Genomic DNA, 26,417 nt, shown 5'->3' on the forward strand with positions numbered 1-26,417 from the left:
AAGTCAGGGGTGCAGAGGGACGTGGGTGGCGCTGTGGGTTAAACCATTGAGCCTAGGACTTGCCGATCAGAAGGTCGGCGGTTCAAATCCCCGCGACAGGGTGAGCTCCCGTTGCTCGGTCCCTGCTCCTGCCAACCTAGCAGTTCGAAAGCACGTCAAAGTGCAAATAGATAAATAGGTACCGCTCCGGCGGGAAGGTAAACGGCGTTTCTGTGCGCTGCTCTGGTTCGCCAGAAGAGTCTTAGTCATGCTGGCCACATGACCCAGAAGCTGTACGCCAGCTCCCTTGGCCAATAAAGCGAGATGAGCGCCGCAACCCCAGAGTCGGCCACGACTGGACCTAATGGTCAGGGGTCCCTTTACCTTAAGTCAGGGGTGGCTAACCTGTGGCCACTCAGATGTTGCAGGACTCCAACTCCAGCAACCCCAGACAGCAAGGCCAGAGACGGGACTGGGATTTGTAGACCAATAATATTTGGAGGTTCACAGGTGAGCTCACCCTGGAGGAAGCATGCAAAGCTTTCCAGCTTTCTCTGAAACCCAAGAGGATGTTGCCCACTAAGAACCTAGGAACACACCCAGAAATTCTGCAAGGGTTTCCTATCATACTGACAAGCAGTGGAATCTCAAGCCATTGACAACAGAACCTTCCTTTGCTAAATGAAGAAAAATTACAGGAATTGTGTCATAACAAATACCAGTACTGTTCTACGTCAAATACATTTTTTTTTACAACGGAAGAACCTTGTAAAATACACCATGCCCCTCGTTAATCATTACCTGTGGGATATTGGCACTCAGGTTCCCATCCGCCCACACATCGGCAACATCCGAGTTTATCATCGTCGGTTTCACGGCAATTGTTGGCTTGGAGTAAGGGAAGGAAACTACTCCGTCATCCTCCAGAGCCGTAGGCTCAGCTTTGGCTCTGGTTCCATTCAGATCCTGCAGGAGGCCACAGCTACCTCCCAGGTCCAGGGGCGGCACCTGCAGCTGGTGGAAGTGTCTGGGGCAGAAGCAGTTTTTGCAGGAGCCCGGCTTCCAGATGTGTTCCACAAAATCACTACACGCAGACATTTTCAATCCCACTTGCTTCACTTGGAGTGCCCTCTGCATCTTGTATGTTGAGCTTCGCTGCTCATTTTGCACTCCGTGTAGCGGCTCTTAGCAATTTGTCCTGTCGTGCAACTGAGCTATCTGGAAAGAAAGAACACATCGCTGCTATTAATTTTATACATGGAAATTTGAGGAAGCTCTTTCCACCATGCCACGCCTCTAAAACTTTCTGAATTTCTGCCCCTCCCCACCTTCACAAACTTAATTCTACTTTCTGGTGTGCCCCACCCCCTCAAAGAAAACCCCATAAGCAGCAGAGGAGAGTTTGCAAGTGCCTATTTGAATATGCCAGGCATCCTCCCCAACATGAACGTTCAAAGATGCCTGAGCACCTGTCATTAACACTATATGGGATTGAGGAAATGACAGCACCCACAGATGAAGTGTGGAGATGCCCTGAGGATATGGGGACATTTTTATACATCCTGCAGTTACACACAGGTTCGTGGATCTGGCTGGCCACTGTGAAAACAGGAAGCTGGACTAGAAGGGCCTTTGGTCTGTTTCAGTAGGGCTCATCTTGCAATGTGCAGATATAAAAAATAACTGTAGCATGAATGCTTCCCCGTTGGGTATTGTCACACACCCCTCCCTTGCCTGGCAACAGGACTCACCTGGCTGCTCTGGCCCTAAAACAGGAACTGAGCAATTCCTTCTTTTTGCTGCTGCTTGCAGAGTTCCCATACAGATAGCTCAGTTGGTAGAGCATGAGACTCATAATCTCAGGTCAAGGGTTCAAGCCCCATGTTGGGTGAAAGATTCCTGAACTGCAGGCGGATGGACTTGAGGATCCCCATAGTCCCGTCCAAATCTACAATTCTGTAGGACTCTTAACTGCTTCTTCTCTTGATACAGTGTCAGATAGTTCACTAAATTCCAGTAATAAGCCCTGCCCCACAGTCCCCCATGCAGATACCTGCACAGGTGTCTCAGCCTATGACATGAAAAACTGCATTATGCCTTAACTAGAATGGTTGTTTGCTTACATTGCTTTTTCACAACGTATATTTTACGTGGCACAATCCATTCACGTTAATCACTTTTAAGTCCTATTGAGTTCAGTGGGAGAACCATTAAGCACCCACACCAAAGGGTCATGCGGCACCTTAAAGACTAACAAATCCTCAGCATAAGCTTTCGCAGACCACAGTCCACCAGATGCATGGAACCTAAACTGGCATTCCTAACTTATGTGTATGGGTCTAAACAGTTTCCCACATTCCACCACACTCTACCATGATCAAGAAACAGGACTCAAGCATCTGCATACAGGAGTATGTTCTTTATTCATAATGGAAAACCCATTACTCAAAATTCTCAACGGAAAACCCAGGAATGGCACCCAGAGCTCTGCATGCATGGGAAACCCACTTTCCCTATGAAGCCTTTGGCCTAACCTTAGGCCAAAAAAGTACACATTACAGAGAACGTAAGGCTGCCACTAAAAACGGCAGCATTTTGTTGAGGTGTCCCACCTCCTCCCCCAATCACAGGCTGTAACTAGGTAAGAAATTATAGATACCAAGGAGAGAATTTACATAACATATGGCTCCTTTTTCTTGTAACACATAGTCGGGGCTGCCCCAAGACATGTTGCTACCTGAATCAAAAAGTAAGGTAGTACATATCTTGTTCTACGTACAAAAGCCAACCAGACTAGCAAGTGACTCTGACTACAACACCGGTGATGGGGCAGAGAGTGAACTTGAGAGCAGCAGGTGAGCTTAGGGGATACAGGGCAGACTGCACGGCACTTACAGCTTTGTCCATTCTCTGCCTCTCAGCATCTTCTGCCTGAAGTGGCCACCTCACTCTGCCTAACAGTAGAACTGGCCCTGCATAGCAGTTCCCTCAGTTTTCATGCCTGTTGCATCTTCTTTGCTTCTCACCTCTCCCAACAACAAATCTCAAGCTGGAAGACCCTTAGGGAATATTCCCAAAAAACAAGGAAAACAAGAACAGGTGTTTTGCTTCTCCTCTGAGATCACTGGGACCTCCAAGCGCTTGACTTTTTCTGGACTGTGTTCAAGGTGTTCAGGCTGGGTTTTTTTTTCACACATTCCACAGCTATGACCTTAACAATAAGTATCTAGAAATATACAATGCCTATTGTCCATCTGGAGATAAGTTTCATATATCTGGGGTATGAGATTCGTTCTATGACCTGGTCACACCGCCTTTGCAAATATAGTGGAAAAGTAAAGAGCACATAGGAATGGGTTGGGCAGCGGAAGAAATAGTTTCAGCATGAATCAAACAGGAACTTGACAAACATACGTATCACTGTCTGCCACAAAAAGAAGCCAATTTCTCTATGGCTTAAAAAACATTGAGCAGTAACCAGATATATCACTAATGAGCACTATGACTGCTCACAAAGACACACTGTGTGTTAATCTCAACCCAGGCCCTTCAAGTGTCCCTATTTTCCAAGAACAGTCCTGGATTGCAGAAGCTTTCCTGGTTTCTGATTTGATCCCGGAATGTCCCGTTTTCCCTTAGGACGTCCCTATTTTCATTGGAGAAATGTTGGAGGGTAATGAAATAGGCCATCTCCATGGCATTTTTTCCAGCCAGAACTCACTGGAACTCAGTCCCTGCACCTCTCAGGTGGGTACTGTTGCCATTCTAAGAGAACAAGAGAGGTGCTCATGGTGTGTTTCTGTGCATCTTTTTCTACAAAAATAGCACTGGATGTGTTAAGTTGTGGGTGAACATATCAGACAACACAGCGATTCTTCAAACAGCTCTTGTTTATTCACAGGCCAGAACTGAACTGAACTGAAGGGTTCAGCCAGCCTGCTTATATAGAGCTCCACTAGAATGCAACAGTAACCATTTTCTGTAACTATCCAATCACTGAACGTTACTTTCAATCCCTTATTTGCATATGTGGACCTGAGTGAAAACTATCTACAGTATCCCCCCTGCTGGCCCAGGGTGAGAACTTAAGTACATAACAAGATGTCCCTATTTTCATCGGAGGAATATTGGAGGGTATGTGAGCCCTGCTAGGCCTGGAAAAGCTCCATCAGGTAGCAAGGATGTGTGTGTTGTATGGCTATTTTTCCTGCTTCTTTCTTTCTGCCCGCTATCGGCCTTGGTCCGTGTGCTTTGCCCAAGCAAAGGACCACACTACAAAGCTAGCCTACAGCCCTAAGTTCAGTACGTATGAATTTACATGCTAAGGAACAAGCCTTCAGGAAATAATATGAATTACAAAATCAGTAAATTGATTTAACTCTGCTTCCAGTCTCCCCAAAGGGAGGAGAAAGTGGGATATGATATACATAGTAATAAATATGAGGGCAGCATAAGAAACAATTATTTTAAGATTTCATTTCACCATACAAATCCTTAAACTAGATAACAGCTACAGCAGCCCAGTGGTCAGGTCCACATGTCACTTTTAAACCATAGTTAAATTAAACTATGGTGTAAATGTAAATGCAAGCTTGTGTCCGCCGCCCCTGTTGCTGCCGATGGAAGGGACCTCTGAAAACAGAGTTGTGGTTTCCTTCTACCCAAATGAGTCATGTGCTGTAACCAAGATTTATTCTTCGCTTACGGCTTGTGGTTTGGTTGGTTGGAGGTAACAAATCAAAAGCCAAGCCATGGTTTACGTCCTGGCAGCACAAGAGGAATGAAGATCAGCTGCACATTCAGATTTACACCATTGTTGTTGTTGTTGAGTTGTTTAGTCGTGTCCGACTCTTCGTGACCCCCTGGACCAGAGCACGCCAGGCACTCCTGTCTTCCACTGCCTCCCACAGTTTGGTCAAACTCATGCTGGTAGCTTCGAGAACACTGTCCCACCATCTCATCCTCTGTCGTCCCCTTCTCCTTGTGCCCTCCATCTTTCCCAACATCAGAGTCTTTTCCGGGGAGTCTTCTCTTCTCATGAGGTGGCCAAAGTATTGGAGCCTCAGCTTCAGGATCTGTCCTTCCAGTGAGCACTCAGGGCTGATTTCCTTAAGAATGGAGAGGTTTGATCTTCTTGCAGTCCACGGGACTCTCAAGAGTCTCCTCCAGCACCATAATTCAAAAGCATGAATTCTTCGCCTTCTTTATGGCATGAATCAGCCTTCTTTATGGTCCAGCTCTCACTTCCATACACATCACTACTGGGAAAACCATAGCTTTAACTATATGGACCTTTGTTGGCAAGGTGGTGTCTCTGCTTTTTAAGATTTACACCATAGTTTAGTTTAACTATGGTTTAAAATGACATGAAAACATTTTATTATTTCCTTCCTATCCATCATTCTCAATTCAAGAAATCATTGCTTTATTTACCGTACACTGTGTGGAAAATGCTTATGTTACTTAAGCTGATTATCCAATTTACCATATGTTGGGTGTGTTTCAGTCACAATCCAGCAAATGGGAGGTATAGTCATTTGGTTGCAATTATTTTATGAGGAGCTCTAAAAATGTTCCATGTTTGCTTTTTCCAGAACCCCTCCCCCAAATTATGGCTTTTAGTTCACGGTACAGCAGTTAATTGTTTTAGATCCCTGAATGCCGCCGCCCCTAGAAGGATCAAAATTCTCTTTTCATTCTAGTAATTGGATCAGAAAGAAGAAGACAAAAGGATTATAATGGAAAATGTTAATTGCCCTCATTTTAAAAACTAGCCACACTGCTAATCAAAAAATCTGATGATGATTAATTGAAAAATGTATTGTTACTGAATGCACAAAGAAAGAGAAGGGGCAAGAAAGAAAAGAAAGGGTAATTAACATCTGTTTCAACTGAGCAATCAAACGACACAAGACAACTAAAGGATGGAGAGACAGGCAGACAGATAATTATCTATTTGGAATTAGTTCCACTCATTAGTACAATTATTCTGAAGTTAAGTGGCCTGAAGCTTGACGTCTCCAATATCTATTTGGAAATAGTTTTAAAATGTAGGCCCATCTTCTAATAATACTGCATAATTAGTTGCCAACTAGGGAGCTGAATTCCTTCCCAAGTCTTTGCCTTACGGGATACACAATATTTCCTTCTATATTAAGAAAATAACATACTGTATGAGTACCGCTGGATCAGTTGAAAGGCTCATCGAGTCTAGCACCACAATGGCCAACAAGATGCTCATGGGAAGAAATCTCATCAAGGTAACCGAGCACAGAAAAAACTGGTTCCATGTGACCAAAGGAAAAGCTTGATGTGCACAGCACTAATTGGCTGGAACTTGTGACGTCATGGAAAACCCAATCTCAAACAAAGGTGTGCTCTTCTAGGCCCACATTCCCAGACACTTGTGTCTCAGCAACACCTATGCTGCCTTGGTCATGTACGCAGAAAGGAGGATGGCGGGATCCCCAAGGACATGAAATGTGACATGAAGGCTGGCAATATTACATTAACCCAGCCGCATGGGAATCCATTGCAGACAATTGTGGTGCTTGGAGACAAGACAGTCAGGTCGTGGACTACTGCAGTGTGCTCTACGTGGGGCTACCTTTGAAGGTGACCCAGAAACTGCAATTAATCCAGAATGCGGCAGCTAGACTGGTAGCTGGGAGTGGCCGCCAGGACCACCTAACACCGGTCCTGAGAGATCTGCATTGGCTCCCAGTACGTTTCTGAGCACAATTCAAAGTGTTGGTGCTGACCTTTAAAGCCCTAAACAGCCTCGGCCCAGTATACCTGAAGGAGCGTCTCCACCCCCATCGTTCAGCCCGACACCGAGATCCAGCACCGAGGGCATTCTGGCAGTCCCCTCATTGTGAGAAGTGAGGTTACAGGGAACCAGACAGAGGGCCTTCTCGGTAGTGGCGCCCACCCTGTGGAATACCCTCCCTTCAGATGTGAAGGAAATAAGCAGCTATCCTATCTTTAAAAGACATCTGAAGGCAGCCCTGTTCAGGGAAGTTTTTAATATTTAATGCTGTACTGTTTTTAACACTTGATTGGGAGCTGCCTAGAGTGGCTAGGGAAACTCAGCCAGATGGGCAGGGTATAAATAATAAATTATTATTATTATTATTATTATTATTATTATTATTATTATCCACAGCCATGACCAGAGGAGGAATGGTCCCTGGGAAGACCACAGAGAGAAGCACCATAGTTCACGTTTAGCAGCAAAACCGGATGCCTTCATCCGCCCCAGCTACAATGAAACATGTCTCTCCTGTACTGGTCTCTACCAGGGGTAGGCAACCTAAGGCCTGTGGGCCGGATGCAGCCCAATCACCTTCTCAATCTGGCCCACAGATGGTCCAGGAATCAGCTTTTTTTTACATGAGTAGAATGTGTCCTTTTATTTAAAATGCATGTCTGGGTTATTTGTGGGGCCTGCCTGGTGTTTTAACATGAGTAAAATGTGTGCTGTTATTTAAAATATCTGGGTTATTTGTGGGGCACAGGAATTCATTCATTTTTTTCTTTTCAAAATATAGTCCAGCCCACCACATGATCTGAGGGCCGGTGTACCGGCCCATGGCTGAAAACGTTGGTCCCTGGTCTCTACAGTCATAAAGGTAAAGGTAAAGGGACCCCTGACCATTAGGTCCAGTCGTGACCGACTCTGGGGTTGCGGCGCTCATCTCGCTTTACTGGCCGAGGGAGCCGGAGTACAGCTTCCAGGTCATATGGCCAGCATGACTAAGCCGCTTCTGGCGAACCAGAGCAGTGCATGGAAACACCATTTACCTTCCCGCCGGAGGGGTACCTATTTATCTACTTGCACTATGAAGTGCTTTCGAACTGCTAAGTTGGCAGGAGCAGGGACAGAGCAACGGGAGCTCACCCTGTCGCGGGGATTCAAACCGCCAACCTTCTGATCAGCAAGTCCTAGGCTCTGTGGTTTAACCCTCAGCGCAACCCGCGTCCCTCTCTACAGTCATAGCAGGCGCTATAACTCTCCCATGTGGGGATTGAACCTGCAACCTTGGCGTTATCAGCACCACACTCTAACCAACTGAGCTATCCAGGTTCTGAAAGTTTTTTCTCTAGCCCACACTTTCAGAATCAAAATTTTGCTCTCAGCACGCCGGGCTTTTTTTATTGATAAGAAATACATTCGAAAACAAAAAGAAACAACTTCTGACAAATTGAATGCATTTGACTGGATATACAGCATTCATGGTCTGAGTAGCAATAAATCTGGCTTAGTAACTTGCTATTCAGCTGGTCACCTGTGGTGAGTAACAATTGCCCCCAGGCAAATAGGCAGGGAAGCTTCACAAAAGTTGGTTCCTTTTTCTGGTTGAGGCACAAATGACTAACATGGAGTGGGTGTGAGTGGGCTGGTAACAACTTTCGCTAGCATGTCATTTTGTGGATTTATTTCCAAGGCTGCAGTAAATCCTGTATTAAATGAATTTTTTTAACTGTCGGACGCAATAGAGTAAGAGAAATAGGATTAGAAGGGGAATTTTTCCTTAAATGGGCGTGTTTCTTGTGGGGGTCCTTGCAAAGTCAGCTACCTGTTTCCATTGTTGTAGAAGTGGACAATATAGAAGTTATGGCAAAGACAGCTGATGTTCAAAACTTGATGGATTGATAACCATCATTTGTTTACATTCTGTCTTGATCTTCCATTTGTTAACTTTCTGTAATTTCAGATAGGTAAAGGTAAAGGGACCCGTGACCATTAGGTCCAGTCGTGACCGACTCTGGGGTTGCGGTGCTCATCTCGCTTTATTGGCCAAGGGAACCGGCGTACAGCTTCCGGGTCATGTGGCCAGCATGACCAAGCCGCTTCTGGCGAACCAGAGCAGTGCACGGAAACGCCATTTACCTTCCCGCTGGAGCAGTACCTATTCATCTACTTGCACTTTGAGGTGCTTTCGAACTGCTAGGTTGGCAGGAGGAGGGACCGAGCATCGGGAGCTCACCCCGTCGCGGGGATTCGAACCGCCAGCCTTCTGATCGGCAAATTCTAGGCTCTGTGGTTTAACCCACAGTGCCACCCGTGTCCCAGATTATTATTATTATATTTTATTTGCACAATCACAATGAATTTCAGGAACCAAAATGCTTTTTCTGGGCAGCCTGAGGAGGAGCAGTGAACAACATTATAGTTCATTGTTGTAGCTTGTCTTCACTTCACCCCACTGCACTGCTCACAGCTGTGAAGAATCTTCCTTTGATACAAATGGTCCATGCCACCATTAAGAAAAAGAGGTAGATACAGTATAGGCCAATATAGAAGTGGGCTTTCCCTGGATAAAGTGACTTTTCTTCTTTAAGTTCTCTAAGTTCGTAACCTAGCTCAAGGTTATCGTCTGAACAAGTCAGATGTTTAACGGATAAGCAATCACAGTCCATTATTTGAAAAATAAGGCACTGGAGCTGTTTTGCCGAAAAATGACAACTATACATTTGGTTTTGGTGACTGTAACCTTGGTTTAAGGAGCCATTTGGTGTCCAGCTTTTATATCTGAGTTTCTAAGACTGCCCTCTGGCTATCCAACCCAGCTCCAGGAACTCATAAGCAGGGAATCCTCTAAACATCCTCAACTTTTAACCCTCAGATATACAGCACCTTTCTACATGGGTGGTGGATGGTTCCAATTAACTATGGCGGCAAATATTACAGACGATTGAAGAATGGAGAATGAAGTTAATGGACTATGAAGAACTAGATAAACTAACAGGAACGATTCGAAACCGGCGGGACCAGAAATTCACGGAAGACTTGAGTAAATTTACAGACGACTGGAAAAGTGTTTGTGAAGATCAGACGATGTTTGTAGGTTTGCAAGAAGTTTTGTGAGGAGTATTTTTGGAAGTATTGCAAAATTGGAGGAGGAGAAGAATGATTTGTTAAGAGATGTAAAGGCAATATAAAGTTAAGAAATGCATAAGAAGTGGTTAAAACGGTGGATCATCAGAGGTGCTGATGGAAGTCTAAAAAGATTGTATAAGTGATACGTTTTGTGGTACATTTTATAATTTATATGTTAAAATCAATAAAAATAAATAAAAAACTATAGCGGCAAATAACTACTCAGCACTTCAGCCTTCTATGCAACATTCACTATTGTATCACTTCTGTAGTAGCCACCCTGTTCAAAGTACCATTTCATTACAATTTTAACTTTTGGTATCATTCCTAATCCCATCAGCGATGAATCACTCTTGCAGGCCCAGTAAAAATATATACACTGATTTTCTATACTGACAGCTCAGATACTGATTGCTCCCTGCCCCTATCAGTGTTAATGTAACTTTTCCTGGCCGACTTACATTTTAACTGGCATCATCTTTGTGCCAAATCTGCATAATCAGGCTATTTTGGAGCTGGGAATATAATCAGATCTATGCTTTAAATGTAAATTTATGCTGAGCTTTAAAATATGGCTCATACAATGGGTAATATGCAAGGGAGATGCAAGTTACATTTTTGTTTCTTCAGTTTCATTAAAGCTTTCCTCCTTCAGAAATCCTCCAAATTGAGAGTCTATTCTAAGCCACCTACAAAACATACGGTATATTTATTAATAGCTATTATTCAAATACTGAAAAGTTGGCATGAAAACGAATGAAGTTTTGCAAAGTAAATGATCAGTCAATACCACAGGTTTGGCACTATATTAATGTGAGCACAAGAAGTTTTTTTGAACAAGACCCATTGAAATCAATGAGAGCTGCACAGATGTTTGTGGTTACTCTTGTGCAACTCCATAGATTTCAATGGGCCCAGTACAGGAAAACTTCCTAAAGGATGCTCCTCAAGTTTTCTCGCCCATGGTGAGAAAAGTCACACAGTTCTACCATTGCATACAATGAAAGACATTGTATGAAGCAACAACAGCTACATAAATCCTAAGAATCCTATGAATATCAAGCCAACACATTTTATTTCCAGGTATGTTACCAGAATACACCTTCAAGGAATGTCATTCAAGTTGGACGCATTTTTGTCACTGTAAATAATTTACAATTAGTGATCCCATGTATTATATTTTCAGCAATTATTATTATTAATTATTATTATTATTATCATCATCATCATTTTATACCCCACCCATCTGGCTGGGTTTCCCCAGCCACTCTGGGTGGCTTCCAACAAAATATTAAAATACAATAGTCCATCAAACATTAAAAGCTTCCCCAAACAGGGCTGCCTTCAGATGTCTTCTAAAAGTCTGGTAGTTGTTTTTCTCTTTGACATCTGGTGGGAGGGCGTTCCACAGGGCAGGTGCCACTACCGAGAAGGCCCTCTGCCTGCAGCAACATTTAAATTATTATTTATCACTGCAAGTAATAACTGCAATTATGTCCCACTGAAATCAACTAAGTCCCACTGATTTCAAAGAGGCTGAAGCAGGACCAACTTTATTTGGACCAGTTCCACAATGCAGGAAATTAGGAGTGCAGTTCTCTGTATGTCTTATCGCGAAATAAGTCCCCCTGTCTTCAGTGAGGATTGCCGTCTAAAGTCCAGAAGCAAGCTGCAGTCAATTATCCAGGTATCACCTGAATCCTAACACATTGGGGTAAAATCCGTCTTAAGCAAATATTCATGGGGGATTTAAGAACCTGCTGAGCTCTCCGTATCTTCCGGCATCTTTAGCTCCGTTGGTAAGAGCATGGTGCTAATAACGCCAAGGTTGCAGGTTCAACTCCCATTTGGGACAGCTGTATATTCCTGCGTTGCAGGGGGTTGGACGAGACAATCCTTAGGGTTCCTTCCAACCCTATGATTCTATGATATGGAATCAATGAAATCCAAGTGTACTTCAGCTTCACTTGGATCATGCCCAATGATCACAATCACAGGCTTGGGGGGGGAGGGTATTCCCTGGGATCACTGCACTGACTTCAAAACACTCTGGTGGAATCTAGTAAAGGTAAAGGGACCCCTGACCATTAGGTCCAGTCATGACCAACTCTGGGGTTGCACGCTCATCACGCTCTATAGGCCGAGGGAGCCGGCGTTTGTCTGCAGACAGCTTCCAGGTCATGTGGCCAGCATGACTAAGCCACATCTGGCGAACCAGAGCAGCACATGGAAACACTGTTTACCTTCCCACTGGAATGGTACCTATTTATCTACTTGCATTTTGATGCGCTTTCGAACTGCTAGGTGGGCAGGAGCAGGGACCGAGCAGCGGGAGCACACCCCGTCGTGGGGATTCGAACCACCGACCTTCTGATCAGCAAGTCCTAGGCTCTGTGGTTTAACCCAAAGCAAAAAACGTTGTGAAAATGCTTTAAAAAAAAAAAGTTTTGAAAAATATATTGAATTTGTCATAGCTCACCAGCGCCATCTAATGTCACATTTGTATAACGCACTTTACAACACACTTAAAATGTTTCATTTGCAGCTGTATAGCTGAGTTCTCTGTATAAGATCAGTAACACCAGATTTGCAGTTTGTGATTCCCCAGCCTAAATGCAGCCCGCTAGGCGTGCCCTGTCAAGTATTTGACCCTCCTCTCCCTTATTGCAGTCTCAGACAGGTTGCAATAACAGGTGTATCATGCCCCTACAGGAAATCCACGCACGGTGGGCTCTATTTGCCTTTCTGGGGCACACACTTAGTAAAGGCTTGACAAAACTTTAATAATATGGTTCTTTGGTAATTAATAAACACTTACAATGTTCGTACTCGCAGTTGTAAAATGTTAGGCTGACAAGCAGCAGTAGTTGAAGAGTCAAGGAAACTGGCAACTTTTAAAAGGGAACAGTGATCCAGCAACATGTACACCCAGAAATAAAACCCATTGGGTTCGATGGGACTTCCTTCCAGGGCACTGCGAGTCGGGTTGCAGTCTAAAAACACCAAGGGAAAGAAACCAACTTGTATATTCTGCAATCCTGCAACAAGCAGATGGGAAAGGATCAGGAACACTGCCAAGTTGAAAGAAATGTGGAATATGGTTATTGCACCATATCTAATTACAGTCTGGACTTTCACAGCTTTCCCGTAAAACCCTCTCTCGTCTTTTATACAGCTTATGAGGAATCTGGTTTTTAAAGCACAGGATATTGGAAAGATCAAGGTCCAGTCAGACGTCTGGGCAGCGCTACTAGAGCTTTTTTTCCCCCTTTGCTTTTTAGCAAGCCATGTGCTTCGGAGGAAATACGTTTGCCCCGCTCACCCAAGGAAAACCTCGCCCCTGGAACAGCCGAACCACGCCAACCTTGGAACGTTCCAGGGAACTTACTGGCAAGAAATGCCCGGCACTTTCTTCGGCCAACCATCTGCTCTGCCGGGCACGTTTCACGAAATGCACCGCACTGCATTCAGTTCAATGCAACCCCCTGGAAGCCTTTAACAAAAGGCTACCTTGCTTACTGTGGTTCGGCGCTCGCCACGTGAACCTCGGAAGAGAGTGAAACAGCTGCGGGGGTGGGGAACACGCAACACGTGTGTATAAGCGTCGCGGAGCAAAGCACCCACGCAAAATGCACGGAGAGAAAACCTCGAAGTCTTGCGCGACTCTTCCAGGAAAGCGGCGCGTCCGGGCGCAAGGAAGCGAGGGGCGCATGGCCTTTTCTGCTGGGCGAAGCGAGTCCCCGCTTCCCATGAGCTCTCTCGGCCTCGGATGAGAGCCCCCCCGAGGCCGATCACACACGCACACACACACAAACACACAAACACACACACCCAGGTTGCAGGGGAAAGTTTCTCGCGCTGCAAGCTCTCACGCAGCGCAAAAGGCGCAAAAGGAAGCAAGCGCGTCTACCTGCTTGCGAATCAATGAACAAACGTCACTTTGGGGAGCAGCGGCGCAGAGGAAACTCCGCTTCCCCCTTTTGCGGCGCCGCAACCCGGACCCCGCAGCTGCTGGGGCTGCAAACCCAGCAATGAATGGCAGAGGCGAGGAGGAGGAGGAGGAGGAGGAGGAGGAGGATGGCGGCGAGGAAGGAAACTCTTACCTCCCAGGCTCCCGGCTGCAGCGCCATCAAACCAAGCCTTCCTAGCGTGCCAAAGGGGGACCTCCCTTCTCCACCGGCTGAGCAAGGATCGCCGCCCGGGCAAAGCCGAGGGTGGGTGTGTTTTGTGCCAGCGAAGGAGGATTTCCCGGCTGCAGGGAGCAGCGGCAGCTCCTCTTCCTGCCGCAAAATCGCCCCTCCTCTCGCAGCCCGCCTCCCTCCCCCCTCCCCAAACATCCCGCTGCCCGGAGCAGGGAGAGACTTTTGCATGCAATGATATACATGCCGAGGGCCGCCTTCGCATTTCAGGAACTCGGACGGAGGCGCCTCGCTGCATTTCTGTTGCCATCGGAGCCTTTCCTTTTTTTACCCCCTGCCAGGGTCTCGGTTAATCCCCTCCTCTCCTTTCTCAGCATCGCCACAGGTGCTTCCCGACCTCTCTTCACACCCAATTCCCTTTTTCTTAAGTTTCACCCCGCAGGTGCACCACAGCAAGGTACAACACCCCCCACTATCATTCATTTTCTCCACCACACACACTTTCTGCAGCCCCTCTTTTCCCTTGCCCCCTTTGCACCCCCTTTTTAGATCCCTTTCCCCAGCGCACCCTGTAACCCCATAACTCATCCTGCTCTGCACCCTCCTTTCCCATTTCCCCCTCTTCAGCACTCCCCCCCCTTTCCTCCTTGCTCAGTTTGCAAGCAACAGAGCACAAGGGTTGCCTTCTCCCAGGAACTCTTAAATAGCACTGTGAGGAGATCTCAGGACCAAAGGAGACCTCTCCTTTTCTTAAAAATAATAGAATTGTAGAATTTGAGTTGAGTTGAAAGGGACCCTCAGGGTCATCCAGTCCAATCCCCTGCAAGGCAGGAATGTCAGCAAAAGCATCTCTGACAGACAAGGAAGGAGAGGCCCCAACCACCTGAGAGAAACTGTTCCACTGTTGTGAACAGTGATGTTAAGTCCAGATCTCCTTTCTTGTAATTTCAAGAAAATTGTAGCATCTTTAATCTAGATTGGGGCATTGAATTGGTTCCTATGCTCAGTGGTTTTCCTTTCTGAATACTGTCCCCCAGTTCAGAAACAGGGAAGATACCTGCCTTCACTGGTACTGCTAAGTACTTAAAAATCCAGTAAAAAGGCACATAAGGTGCAAATCTTCACATACCAATTTACAGACATATATACACAATTCTCAGGGACGCGGATGGCACTGTGGGTTAAACCACAGAGCCTAGGACTTGCCAATCAGAAGGTCGGCGGTTCGAATCCCCACGATGGGGTGAGCTCCCGTTGCTCAGTTCCTGCTCCTGCCAACCTAGCAGTTCGAAAGCACGTCAAAGTGCAAGTAGATAAATAGGTACCGCTCTGGCGGGAAGGTAAACGGCGTTTCCGTGCGCTGCTCTGGTTCGCCAGAAGCGGCTTAGTCATGCTGGCCACATGACCCGGAAGCTGTACGCCGGCTCCCTTGGCCAATAAAGCGAGGTGAGCGCCGCAACCCCAGAGTCGGCCACAACTGGACCTAATGGTCAGGGGTCCCTTTAACTTTATACACAAATCTAAGGGCTTCCTTCTGTCATTTCTACTTTGCGGTTTTCTGGCTTTCTCCCTCTGACTGAAGGGGCTTTTGGAAACCAGTCATCTCCCAGGGAGCGGTTTTCTCCAGGCGGGGGTGGAATCTTTAACATGCCCTTTGTTTTTCAAAAATAGTTATTCATATTTGTATCCCAGGAAAGGAGGAGGACGTGGGGAATTGGCAAAGGGAGGGGAACAGCACACCTGTTCCTTCCTGAAAAAGTGGTGACTCAGGAAAAACATTCCTCACAGGGTAGGAGCAGAGGGCAGGTGGGTGAGACAGCTTTGGCAAAGAAGCAGGAATGGACCACTTAGCCATTTTCTGTTCCGTCTCTCTACTGTACGCATTGTCCAACTCTGCTCTCTACTGTACGCATTGTCCAACTCTGCTCATCTGCTGCTACTGCCACTGGAGCCAGCAAGGCCTAGTGATCAGGCTGGGGCTGAGGTATCTTCGCTTCCCTTGCCTGGGCAACAGCTATTGACTCCTAGCCTCAGCAGGCCCTGTTGTTCCTGGTTGGATGGCTGCCCTGCAGGCGGTAATATGAAATCTTTCTCTGCCCTCCTGGCCAATTTCTCATTTCCATTTCTGGGGCACTGGATTTGTAGGCGGCCCATAAAGGTAAAGGGACCCCTGACCATTAGGTCCAGTCGTGACCGACTCTGGGGTTGCGGCGCTCATCTCACTCTATAGGCAGAGGGAGCATGACTAAGCCGCATCTGGCGAACCAGAGCATCGCACGGAAATGCCATTTACCTTTCCGCCAGAGTGGTACCTATTTATCTACTTGCACTTTTGATGTGCTTTCAAACTGCTAGGTTGGCAGGAGCAGGGACCGAGCAACGGGAGCTCACCCCGTTGCGGGGTTTCGAACAGCCGACCTTTTGATCGGCAAGTCCTGGGCTCTGTGGTTTAACCAACAGCGCCACCCATGTCCCATAAGGCGGCCCATAGCAACAGCCATTTCACCCCCATAAAAATTCAGTGCTCTGAAAACGACTTGCTCAGGGGCAAAGACTGCAAAACGGCAGGGCAGTATCGGCACAAAATGGATGCTGTTCTTCTCTCACACTTGACACCCACCATTCCTGCGGGTGTATCCAAGATATGACACAAAGCCCTGCCTTCCTCCCCATTCTCCATGGGAAATCAAATCATAAAATACAAAAGCACACAAACAGCTGACCCAAACACCATTTGAATCCAAAGTTGTCAATGACAACCTAGCATGTTGGTTTTTTCAGCATCCCTTTGTCAACTCTCCCTCCAATTGTCTACCTCCACCAATGCACACAGTGCTTCTCAAATTTGGGTCTCCAGATGTTGTTGTATTACAACTCTCATCATCCCTGACCGCTGGTCCTGTTAGCTAGGGATGATAGGAGTTGTAGTCCTACAACAGCTGGAGGGACCTAGCATTTCTTTCAAGAGTCCCCCCACCTTTTTTTTTAATACCACTGATGCAAATATAGCACTTTATTAAATCGAGGAATCTTTGCAGCCTTATATGAAAACATGCAGTTGCAAGGAAATCAATGTTTTGTCATTATTATTTAAAATTTCAATTGCAGCTGTAACTATGAACACCCTATAAACTGTTGTTGTTGTTGTTTAGTCATTTAGTCGTGTCCGCCTCTTCGTGACCCCATGGACCAGAGCACGCCAGGCACTCCTGTCTTCCACTGCCTCCCACAGTTTGGTCAAACACATGCTGGTAGCTTCGAGAAGACTGTCCAACCACCTCATCCTCTGTCGTCCCCTTCTCCTTGTGCCCTCCATCTTTCCCAACATCAGGGTCTTTTCCAGGGGGTCTTCTCTTCTCATGAGGTGGCCAAAGTCTTGGAGCCTCAGCTTCACGATCTGTCCTTTCAGTGAGCACTCAGGGCTGATTTCCTTCAGAATGGATCGGTTTGATCTTCTTGCAGTCCATGGGACTCTCAAGAGTCTCCTCCAGCACCATAACTCAAAAGCATTGATTCTTCGGCGATCAGCCTTCTTTATGGTCCAGCTCTCACTTCCATACATCACTACTGGGAAAACCATAGCTTTAACTATACGGACCTTTGTTGGCAAGGTGATGTCTCAGCTTTTTAAGATGCTGCCTAAGTATAAATCCATACCTTCTCCCTTTGGAGCAGTATCCTTCATTAGTTATCCTTGAAAACAGGCAGTACTGTAGTTTTCACAGTTAGAAATCAATGTCATTGTATGTATGTACTCACCCAGTTATTTCCCTAGAAATTTAGCAGGAAGGAAAGGGGCACATCAGCAGCAAGAGGAGAGAGTTTGCTTGTTTTAGCAAAACCTAAAAATAAAAATTTCTGATTCATATGCCGTTTTTCAGGGAGACGCAACAACCCCATGGGATCAGAGAACAGAATACCTTGTTTTTGTACTTTGTTATCTGGAAGGGCAAATTTTGGAAGCAATTGCAAATGAGTAAGATGAAAGAACAAGGTGGGGGAAAGTAAATGTGAATGTAGCTGCCAGCTGCCTCTTCAGACTACAGATTTAAATGAGTTTTGAGTGAGTTCAACAGGCTTTGCTTCAAACCAAGTACTCCTGGGTGGAGATAGGGGAGGGATTTGATTTTGTTTGTATTTTAAAGACTACCTATTTTGTACTCATCAAACCAATACGCGAATGGAACACAGCTATCCTATGAAATTCACGCTTCTCTGAATGTTGCGTTGCACTTCTTCAACCAATGCGTACACAGGGGAAATTTGTATCAGGGGGAATTGTGCATTAAAATGCACACATTAGTTCAAATAACATGAAAAAATTATATTAGAGAGAAGAGCTTGCAAAAATCTGCATGGGAGCCCAAACTGCATACAACATGTTAGGAGAAAGTTGCAATAAATTGCTGGTGAATTTTCATGACATTTTCTTTTTAAGTGCTGCAGAAAAATGGAGAACTGAATTTAAGACGGGAAAATTGAGAAACCGAAATGAACCAATTCATCCATGCCTCCTTCTAGGAACTGCTAGTGCACCATTACAAATAAAGTCGGTTAATGAAGTAATTAAAAGCTCTGTGAGCTCACAGTACCTACCCTTAGAGAAAGCAGCCCCCTGTTTCTTTGCATTCGCTGATCTGAGCTTGCCTCATTCCTGATACAGAGGTGTAGCAGAATTACCTGCCCTCCAAGGTGTCTCCCTTTGAGATGATGCATGAATCAGTTCTGTGAGCTTCCTTCCTTCTAGTTAGGGGGAATTGCACAAAATGGGGGCTTGCCCTAGAGTAATTCTCATTTTTGGAAGCTGTGGCTGGATGGTTACGTGGGAGCCGGTTGAAGTTAAATCTTTCGAAGACAGAGGTCCTTTGGCTGGGTCGGGACGATATGGGATTGGGGGGCCAACTCCCATCTCTTGCGGGGCGCAATTAGTGCCAGCGCTGTCCGTTACAAGTTTGGGTGTAATCTTCGACACCTCCCTTTCTATGGAGGCGCAGGCTGCAGCTATAACAAAGGCAGCATTTTTTCATCTCTGCCAAGCTAAGCAGTTGGTTCCTTACGTCTCTCACCCTGACCTAGGCACTGTGGTCCACGCGACGGTCACCTCCAGACTGGATTATTGTAACTTGTTCTACGTGCCCTTGAGACTGACCCAGAAACTCCAGCGGGTGCAGAATGCCGCGGCAAGACTCCTTACGGGGTCCTTGCCACGGGATCACATTCACCCAGTGCTATACCAGCTGCAGTGGCTCCCGGTAGAGTACAGGATCAGGTTTAAGGTGCTGGTTTTAACCTTTAAAGCCCTAAACGGCCTAGGACGCTCGTACCTATGGGACCTCCTTTCCTGGTATATCCCATGGAGGACCTTACGGTCTTCAAATAAAAACATCTTGGAGATCCTGGGCCACAGGGAGGTTAGGCTGGCCTCAACCAGAGCCAGGACTTCCACCAGACCTTTGGCCAAGGCACAGTCTGACCCCCCCCCCTTCTGTAATCCTCACAGAACTCTAACCCAATGGTTGCCATTAATTTGATTCTGAATTGATTTTAGAATGTATTTAAATTAATTGATTGTGTGATTTTATGTACGCTGTGCTATTTTTACTTGTTGTTAGCCTCTCTGAGCCCAGCTTTGGCCGGGGAGGGCAGGATACAAATAAATTATTGATATTATTATTATTATTATTATTATTATTATTATTATTATTATTATTATTATTATTTTGCACACTCTAAAAATGTAAAGCCTTTGGGGGAGTAGGAACGAAGTGTGCCTTCAATTTCACTCAAGGAAAATAAAAAGAATGTGACTCAGCTCTCGAAACTTTGGGAAACAGTGTTTTAGGGATATGTATCATCATGACACAGTTACAATTCCCGGAAATTTTTTGGGAGTGAGCCAAGAGTGTCAAGTGGTTCCAACCTGTTTATTTGTTGTGTAGGAGCTGGGACCTCTGGCAGAGTTCTCTGCCTCTTAACAAAGCTACCATTCCCCTGGCACTCTGGGTGAAGCCATGACAATTAAGCCCCACTAACTTCAAGAATCAATATTTGAAGTCTCTTTAATGTCCACCACTCCACACCACCCTTTATTCCAGTAGTACCTCGGATTACATACGCTTCAGGTTACAGATGCTTCAGGTTACAGACTCTGCTAACCCAGAAATAGTGCTTCAGGTTAAGAACTTTGCTTCAGGATGAGAACAGAAATCGTGCTCCGGCGGCGCGGCAGCAGCAGGAGGTCCCATTAGCTAAAGTGGTGCTTCAGGTTAAGAACAGTTTCAGGTTAAGAACGGACCTCTGGAACAAATTAAGTACTTAACCTGAAGTACCACTGTATTTGGCTTTTGTGACTGCCACTGATGGTGTAACAACGATGGCAAATCTTCCCCATCTCTCTCACTAAAAGGATGCTGAAACAGAAATATCACATCTTGCATTTTTGCCTTTCTTTAGTTCTCCAGAGAAATTGTTGAACCACTGGCCACAATAACACTACTGTGTCATTAAGACATGGGAATCTTTTATTTACTAGATTCCCAACAAAACCTTCCAATGGCTTCTGAATCTACTCCAACAAAGGTAATTCTCCAGTTACACGCTAGCTCAACAGTGGCCAATCAATTAATCACTCCAGCCTTTCTTTAACATCTGTGTGCAGAAAGCTTTATGAATATTAAATAGCTCATCTCCATGGAACCCTTTATCAAGACAGGGCAAAATAAATTGTATGGATTGAATCCCAACGTTGTTGTTGCTGAAGTACTTTCGTGACTTATACTATTAATATGAATAACAAATGGATTTTATGTCCTTCTTGGTGTATGTTGTTGTTAAGATATTACTCATTGCTTTTAACAAGTGTCTCAAAGCGACCTGCAGAGATTTATATATATATAAAAAAATAGGAACCAAAAGCTTGCTAAACAATTGCAAATTCTGAGGGAAAGCTGAGCTTCACAAACACCCCTTGTCCTCCGCCTAACCCTCAGTTCACTAAGCCATCAATCAGAAGCGGTGGGGTTTAATAAGCGTGTTGAACTTGTTTTTGAGTCCAAGCCGCTACTCAGTCATTGGAGTTCATTGGGTGATCTTGGTCAGCCTCACAGGTACCTCACAGGATTATTGTGACAATAAAAGGGATTGTTGGAATTATGGGTTGCTGGAATTTGGGCAGGCCTTCAGCATGGGACAGGGATGCGGGTGGTGCTGTGGTCTAAACCACAGAGCCTCTTGGGCTTGCCGATCAGAAGGTCGGCGGTTCAAATCTCCACGACGGGGTGAGCTCCCATTGCTCAGTCCCAGCTCCTGCCAACCTAGCAGTTTGAAAGCACATCAAAGTGCAAGTAGATAAATAGGTACCACTCTGGCGGGAAGGTAAACGCCGTTTCCGTGCGCTGCTCTGGTTCGCCAGAAGCGGCTTAGTCATGCTAGCCACATGACTCGGAAGTTGTAGGCCGGCTCCCTCGGCCAATAAAGCAAGATGAGCACCACAACCCCAGAGTCGGCCACGACTGGACTTAATGGTCAGGGGTCCCTTTACCTTTAATAAAGGTGTTACCCAAGTGTGGACTTCGGGGAGCTTTTCTAGAGACACTTCCATTTCCTGAGATCATGGATTTAGGCAGCTGTGGTCAAGCAGACCTCTTTCTCCATCCTCATCCCAACCCTGATTCTTTGCTATTTATTTGGGAAGTGGCTGGCTGCAGAAGGGGCTTGTCCACACACTGGCGGGCTGGCTATGGAACTCACTCTATCCAAGGTTTAGGTTGAGGGAGGAAGTTAAAGCCTTCTTATTTTGCCAAACCCATGGCACTGTTAAAATCACTGACTCAAAGCCACTTTTCTGCTGACTCTGCTGTGTTGGGTTTTAAATGATTCAGCTGCATTGTTATGACAATGTTCACATGATTTTTGCTGTAAACCACCTTAAGTAAAATGCTTTCTGTCTAGTGTGGTGCACTGGTTATAGTGTCAGATTTCGATGGGGGAAACCTGGGTTCAAATCCACCCACAACAACTCTGTCTCTCAGCCTAGCCTACTTTTCAAGAACAACAATTGTGGCACCTTAATGACGAACAATGTCAATATGGCATGTAAGATTCCATGGACCAAAGTCTACTTCATCAGGAGCATGATGTGAAGTCCTAAACTATCAGCAGTTTGTACCCAAGTGGTTGAGGGAACGGAGAAGATTGAGGTCGGAGGGAAAGATAATGTAAAAAATGAGCAGACGGCTATAGATACCTAAAATCAAAATGGTTACAGTGACAAGTGACTAACCAGTGCTGACAATAATACAAATATTGATAAGATAATGAACAAACCTGAGATTACACAAGACCAGGGTCTTTTCCCAGCCGGAAGTCAGATGGGCGCTAAGACTATTTTATTCTGAAGATAAAAGTGGGGCATGTATGCCACATTGATTTTGTTAGAGAAAATGCAAGGTGTTGTTTGCTGTTATTTACAGTGGTACCTCGGGTTACAGACGCTTCAGGTTACAGACGCTTCAGGTTACAGACTCCGCTAACCTGGAAGTAGTACCTCGGGTTAAGAACTTTGCTTCAGAATGAGAACAGAAATCGGGCAGTGGCGGCGCGGCGGCAGCGGGAGGCCCCATTAGCTAAAGTGGTACCTCAGGTTAAGAACAATTTCAGGTTAAGAACAGACCTCCAGAATGAATTATGTCCTTAACCCAAGATACCACTGTATTTGACTTGTTAGCCGAACGTTACCCAAAAGTCTTGAAGCAACCTACAATTAAGTGTGTGCGCACATGCACAAAAATGACACTTTTTATAATGTTACTATTACTGAATATATAACAGTACTGAATGAATATAATATAAATGTAGTATTACTGAATGAATAACGTCACTTGGTGTAACCCATCCATTCTAGGATTCAAAAGAGTTTTGATGGTGGCTGCTTTATCTTGAAAGGGGCTAAAAGGAAGCTGTCCCCCTTCTTCTTAATGCCTCAACAATCTCCACACAGATTCTTTCAAAGAATCGCCAAGCTGACCAGGAGCCAGATCTGGGCACTGGGGCAAAGACAGACCCCTGCTTTTACATACACACACCCCAGGGACAGTACTCGCTAAGAAATCCTTGGAGAATAGGTCTTTTGACCGAATGTGTAGATTTTGCTTTTGAAGGCTGTGGCGATGCCTGGAGAAGGGGACCACGGGCCTTGTGACAAGGCTGATTAACAAATGGGCTTTGTCCTGTGTCGCTACCAGGACACCTGCAGCTGCGCCAGCATGCCTCTCACAATAGGAGGGCTTTGTTAGAAGGCCGGCCTCCAAAGGATGGAGCAAAAGAGCATAAAAAGGGAAAGTCCCCCCCCCATTAAGTCACTGAGTCTCCCCCAAATAGAGCTGTGTCATATAAAAACTCTTGTCTTCGTGTGTTCACTTGGAAGGGCCTGGAGGGCTGGATCATAAACAGATGAGCCTTTTTGTGCTGCGTTTTCCCTTTTGGAAAAGAACTGGCCATTTTGCAAATCCCAATTATTGTCATTTGCTTCAGACAGCATTCCTGATCGCAGCTGGCAAAAAGCCCACAAACAGAATGGCACGGGACTGTTGCCTAGGATAAAATACGTCTTCAAAAATGAGGGGACAATGCTGCTTTTGTCTAGTGCTCAGTGACAATGGCAACTGGCTGCTTTCTGCTGCCGTTATTGGGTGTGTGTGATGCTCTGTGTAAATGTGCTTAGGTTGTAATGTATTTTTACTTACATGTGTGTTTTAAATTTGTTACTAGTGACTTGGAGCAATGCAGTGGCGTAGTGTGGGTTGTCAGCACCCGGGGCAAGGCAAGTAATTTGCACCCCCTAACCCATGGATTTGCACCCCCTAACCCGTGGATTTGCGCACCCTAACCCTAACCCCCAGATGTTGTGCCCGGTGCAGCCGGCCCCCCCTACACCCCCCATGCTACGCCACTGGAGCAATGGACAAGTTTGATACTATTTTTTAATCGTCGTGGTTTAGAAACCAAGATTCCAGAGTCCTCTAACAGAATTTAGCATAACATTTAATTATGTACCATTTATTATTTAATCATTTTAAAGAAATTAATGTTGCAGTCCTGTGCCATTTTCTTGCAGGGGAGGCAAGAAGCTGCACTGAGTTCAGTAGGACTTCCTTCCAGGTAAACATCAGATTGTCTTAATACAGTGTCTTGTCTGGGATGGGGCACCCCATGGCTTCACAATCTAGATTAACTTTCCTCAATGTGCTGGGCCTGGGGGTAAACCCGAGCAACGTGGTCCAGGTCCGGTCCTGAATCCAAGGATTCTGCAAGGTGTCAATCTGACAGAGCCAAGGCAGGTCACAAGGCAGGAAACCAGGCTAGGTCAGGCACAGGGTCACAGGCAGGTTCTAGCAAACAGCAATGTTGCTCCCCCAACCTGGGGCAGGGTCCGACAGCCTTTTATCTCTGTCGGGGTAATGGTCGGTCCTGATCCTCTGGTGACTCACCTCCCTGTCTCGCCCGAAGGAGAGCACTCCTCCTGCGAGTACTCAGGTCTCTCCTTCTCTCAGACCTTAGTCTCTGCAGCTCAGGAGATGTCGGTGGGTTACTAGACCTAGAGGCCACCTCAGCTTCTCCTGACACAACTGGTAGTGGAGCAGCTGTAAGTGATGGCCCAGCCAAAGGCAACGGGGTCATCCCCGCATCTGGAGCCAGGGCAGGCTTAGGCCCCTGACTCGGCCCAGCTGGTGCTTGTTGCAGGGGAACCTGTGCAGACCAGGGCTCTTCAGAATCAGGCCCCAGACTTGGTTCCGATGCCGCCTGAGGCAGAGGATCCGGTGCGGACTGAGACTCCTCTGGTTCCGAGTCCGAGTCCCAGGCCATCACATGCAACCTGGTGCCCACCAGACAGAGGCGCCAGCTTGCAAGGGCGATGGATGTGTGTGACATCATGCGCATGATGTCAGGATGTTGGGAGGAGCTGGGGATGGAGCCAAGCCATGGCTTCAATGGCCGGCAGCTCCTCTTCCATCTCCTCCTGGCTTCACCACAGGTGGGAGGCTGGTTTGACCCTCCTTCCCTCTGTGGCAGGAGGAGGAGCCGAAGGAGCCGACAACTGGAGCTGCGCCATGTTTGGCTCCGTGCTTCGCCTCTGAGCTTTTGGGGCATTGGGGACTCAGCCCCCACCCCAAAAATATTGGACTTGACCCCCAGGAGCTGGAGTTTCTGCCACCAGATGTTTTGGACAACACGTCTCATCAGCCCCAAACAGCATGGCTGTGCTTAGTGGGGCCGATAGGAGTTTTAGTCTAAAATATCTGGAGATCACTAGTGTGCTGGTCCTGGGGGGTTACCGTGCGGCGAGGGCCGAGTCCAGTCCGAGGTCGAGGGTGGGGTATGGAGGCCGTCCATCAAGGCTGAAGAGGGGTTCCAAGGCAGGGAGTCGGGTGAGGTCAGGAACACTGGCAGAGGAGCAGGACAGGGTGCTGGCCATAACAGGTTACCAACAATGTTGCTCCCGCAACCTGGGACTGGGGCTGACTGGCTTTTATCTGCCCCCAGGCATAGGGCGGCCCCGGTCCACAGGTGACTTGCCTCCCCTGGCCTGGAGGCAAGCACTCCTCCTGCAGGAACTTAGTTCCCTCCACCTCTCTGCCCTGAGCCTCTGCAGCTCAGGAGAGGCTGGAGGGTTACCGGACCCAGAGGCAACCTCACCTTCCTCTGATGGGGCTGAGAGTGGAGCACCTGCAGGCAATGGGTCCTCCATCACCTCAGGGGTCAGAGCAGCTTCAGCTGATGCCTGCACCTGAGGATCCAGCACAGGTGAGGACCCTTCAGGCTCAGGCTCCAGCCCCGGCTTAGCTGGTTCTGGAGGCAGAGAATCCTGTGCAGGCTGGGATTCCTCAGGTTCAGCCTCTGAGTCCGAATCCCAGGCCATCACAACTAGGTTGGGGAAGACTGGCCTTGGGCTGTATCCAAGTTACTACAGAGGCTGCTGGATTTCCTCCTGTGTTCTGGCTTCGCAAAGAGAGGAATCCTACCTTCTCGACTAGTAATCATTACACAGTAGGCCTGTTGAATAAATGGTTACTTAGGATGTGTGCACAGTTTACTTTTAAAGCGCATTAGAAGCAGCCAATGATGCCAGCCAATGATGCCAGCCAATTCCCCCCCTCAAAGAATTCTGGCCACTGCAATTTCTCCCTCGCAGGCAACCCTCAACAAACCATAGTGCCCACAATTCTTCGAGGGAAATGGTGTGCTCTGAATACGCGCTAAAGGCATAGTGTGTAGGCAGCTGTATGAGTTCAGACAATATTTTTGTCAGTACATGAAGGTAACTGAAGTTACAGGATCCAATTCTGGCATCATTGGCTGGTTTTATTTACTTTCGCGGATTAAGCATTCTTCCATTTATCCAGAACAAAGAACCATCA

The 26,417-nt window shown here is 46.5% G+C and overlaps 1 protein-coding gene across 7 annotated transcripts in view; it reads right to left on the reverse strand.

Moving 5' to 3' along the window:
• The window catches only part of PRAG1 (PEAK1 related, kinase-activating pseudokinase 1), a 119,565-nt gene that overhangs the window by 39,548 nt on the left and 53,600 nt on the right, over window positions 1-26,417 (reverse strand). For 2 of the 7 annotated variants that reach the window (XM_083718379.1, XM_083718376.1), the window contains exon 2: window positions 781-1,197. In XM_083718379.1, the coding sequence (XP_083574505.1) occupies window positions 781-1,116 (336 nt within the window). In that variant the 5' untranslated portion in view covers window positions 1,117-1,197. Of the gene's footprint in view, window positions 1-780; window positions 1,198-6,149; window positions 6,216-13,250; window positions 13,620-13,772; window positions 14,230-26,417 lie in introns of those variants that run through there. The other 5 variants (XM_083718375.1, XM_083718378.1, XM_083718377.1 and 2 more) reach the window with 5 other exon arrangements.

The sequence above is a fragment of the Podarcis gaigeae genome (genome assembly GCF_964106915.1).
Source record: "Podarcis gaigeae genome assembly, chromosome: 17".
NCBI classification, from domain to species: domain Eukaryota; kingdom Metazoa; phylum Chordata; class Lepidosauria; order Squamata; family Lacertidae; genus Podarcis; species Podarcis gaigeae.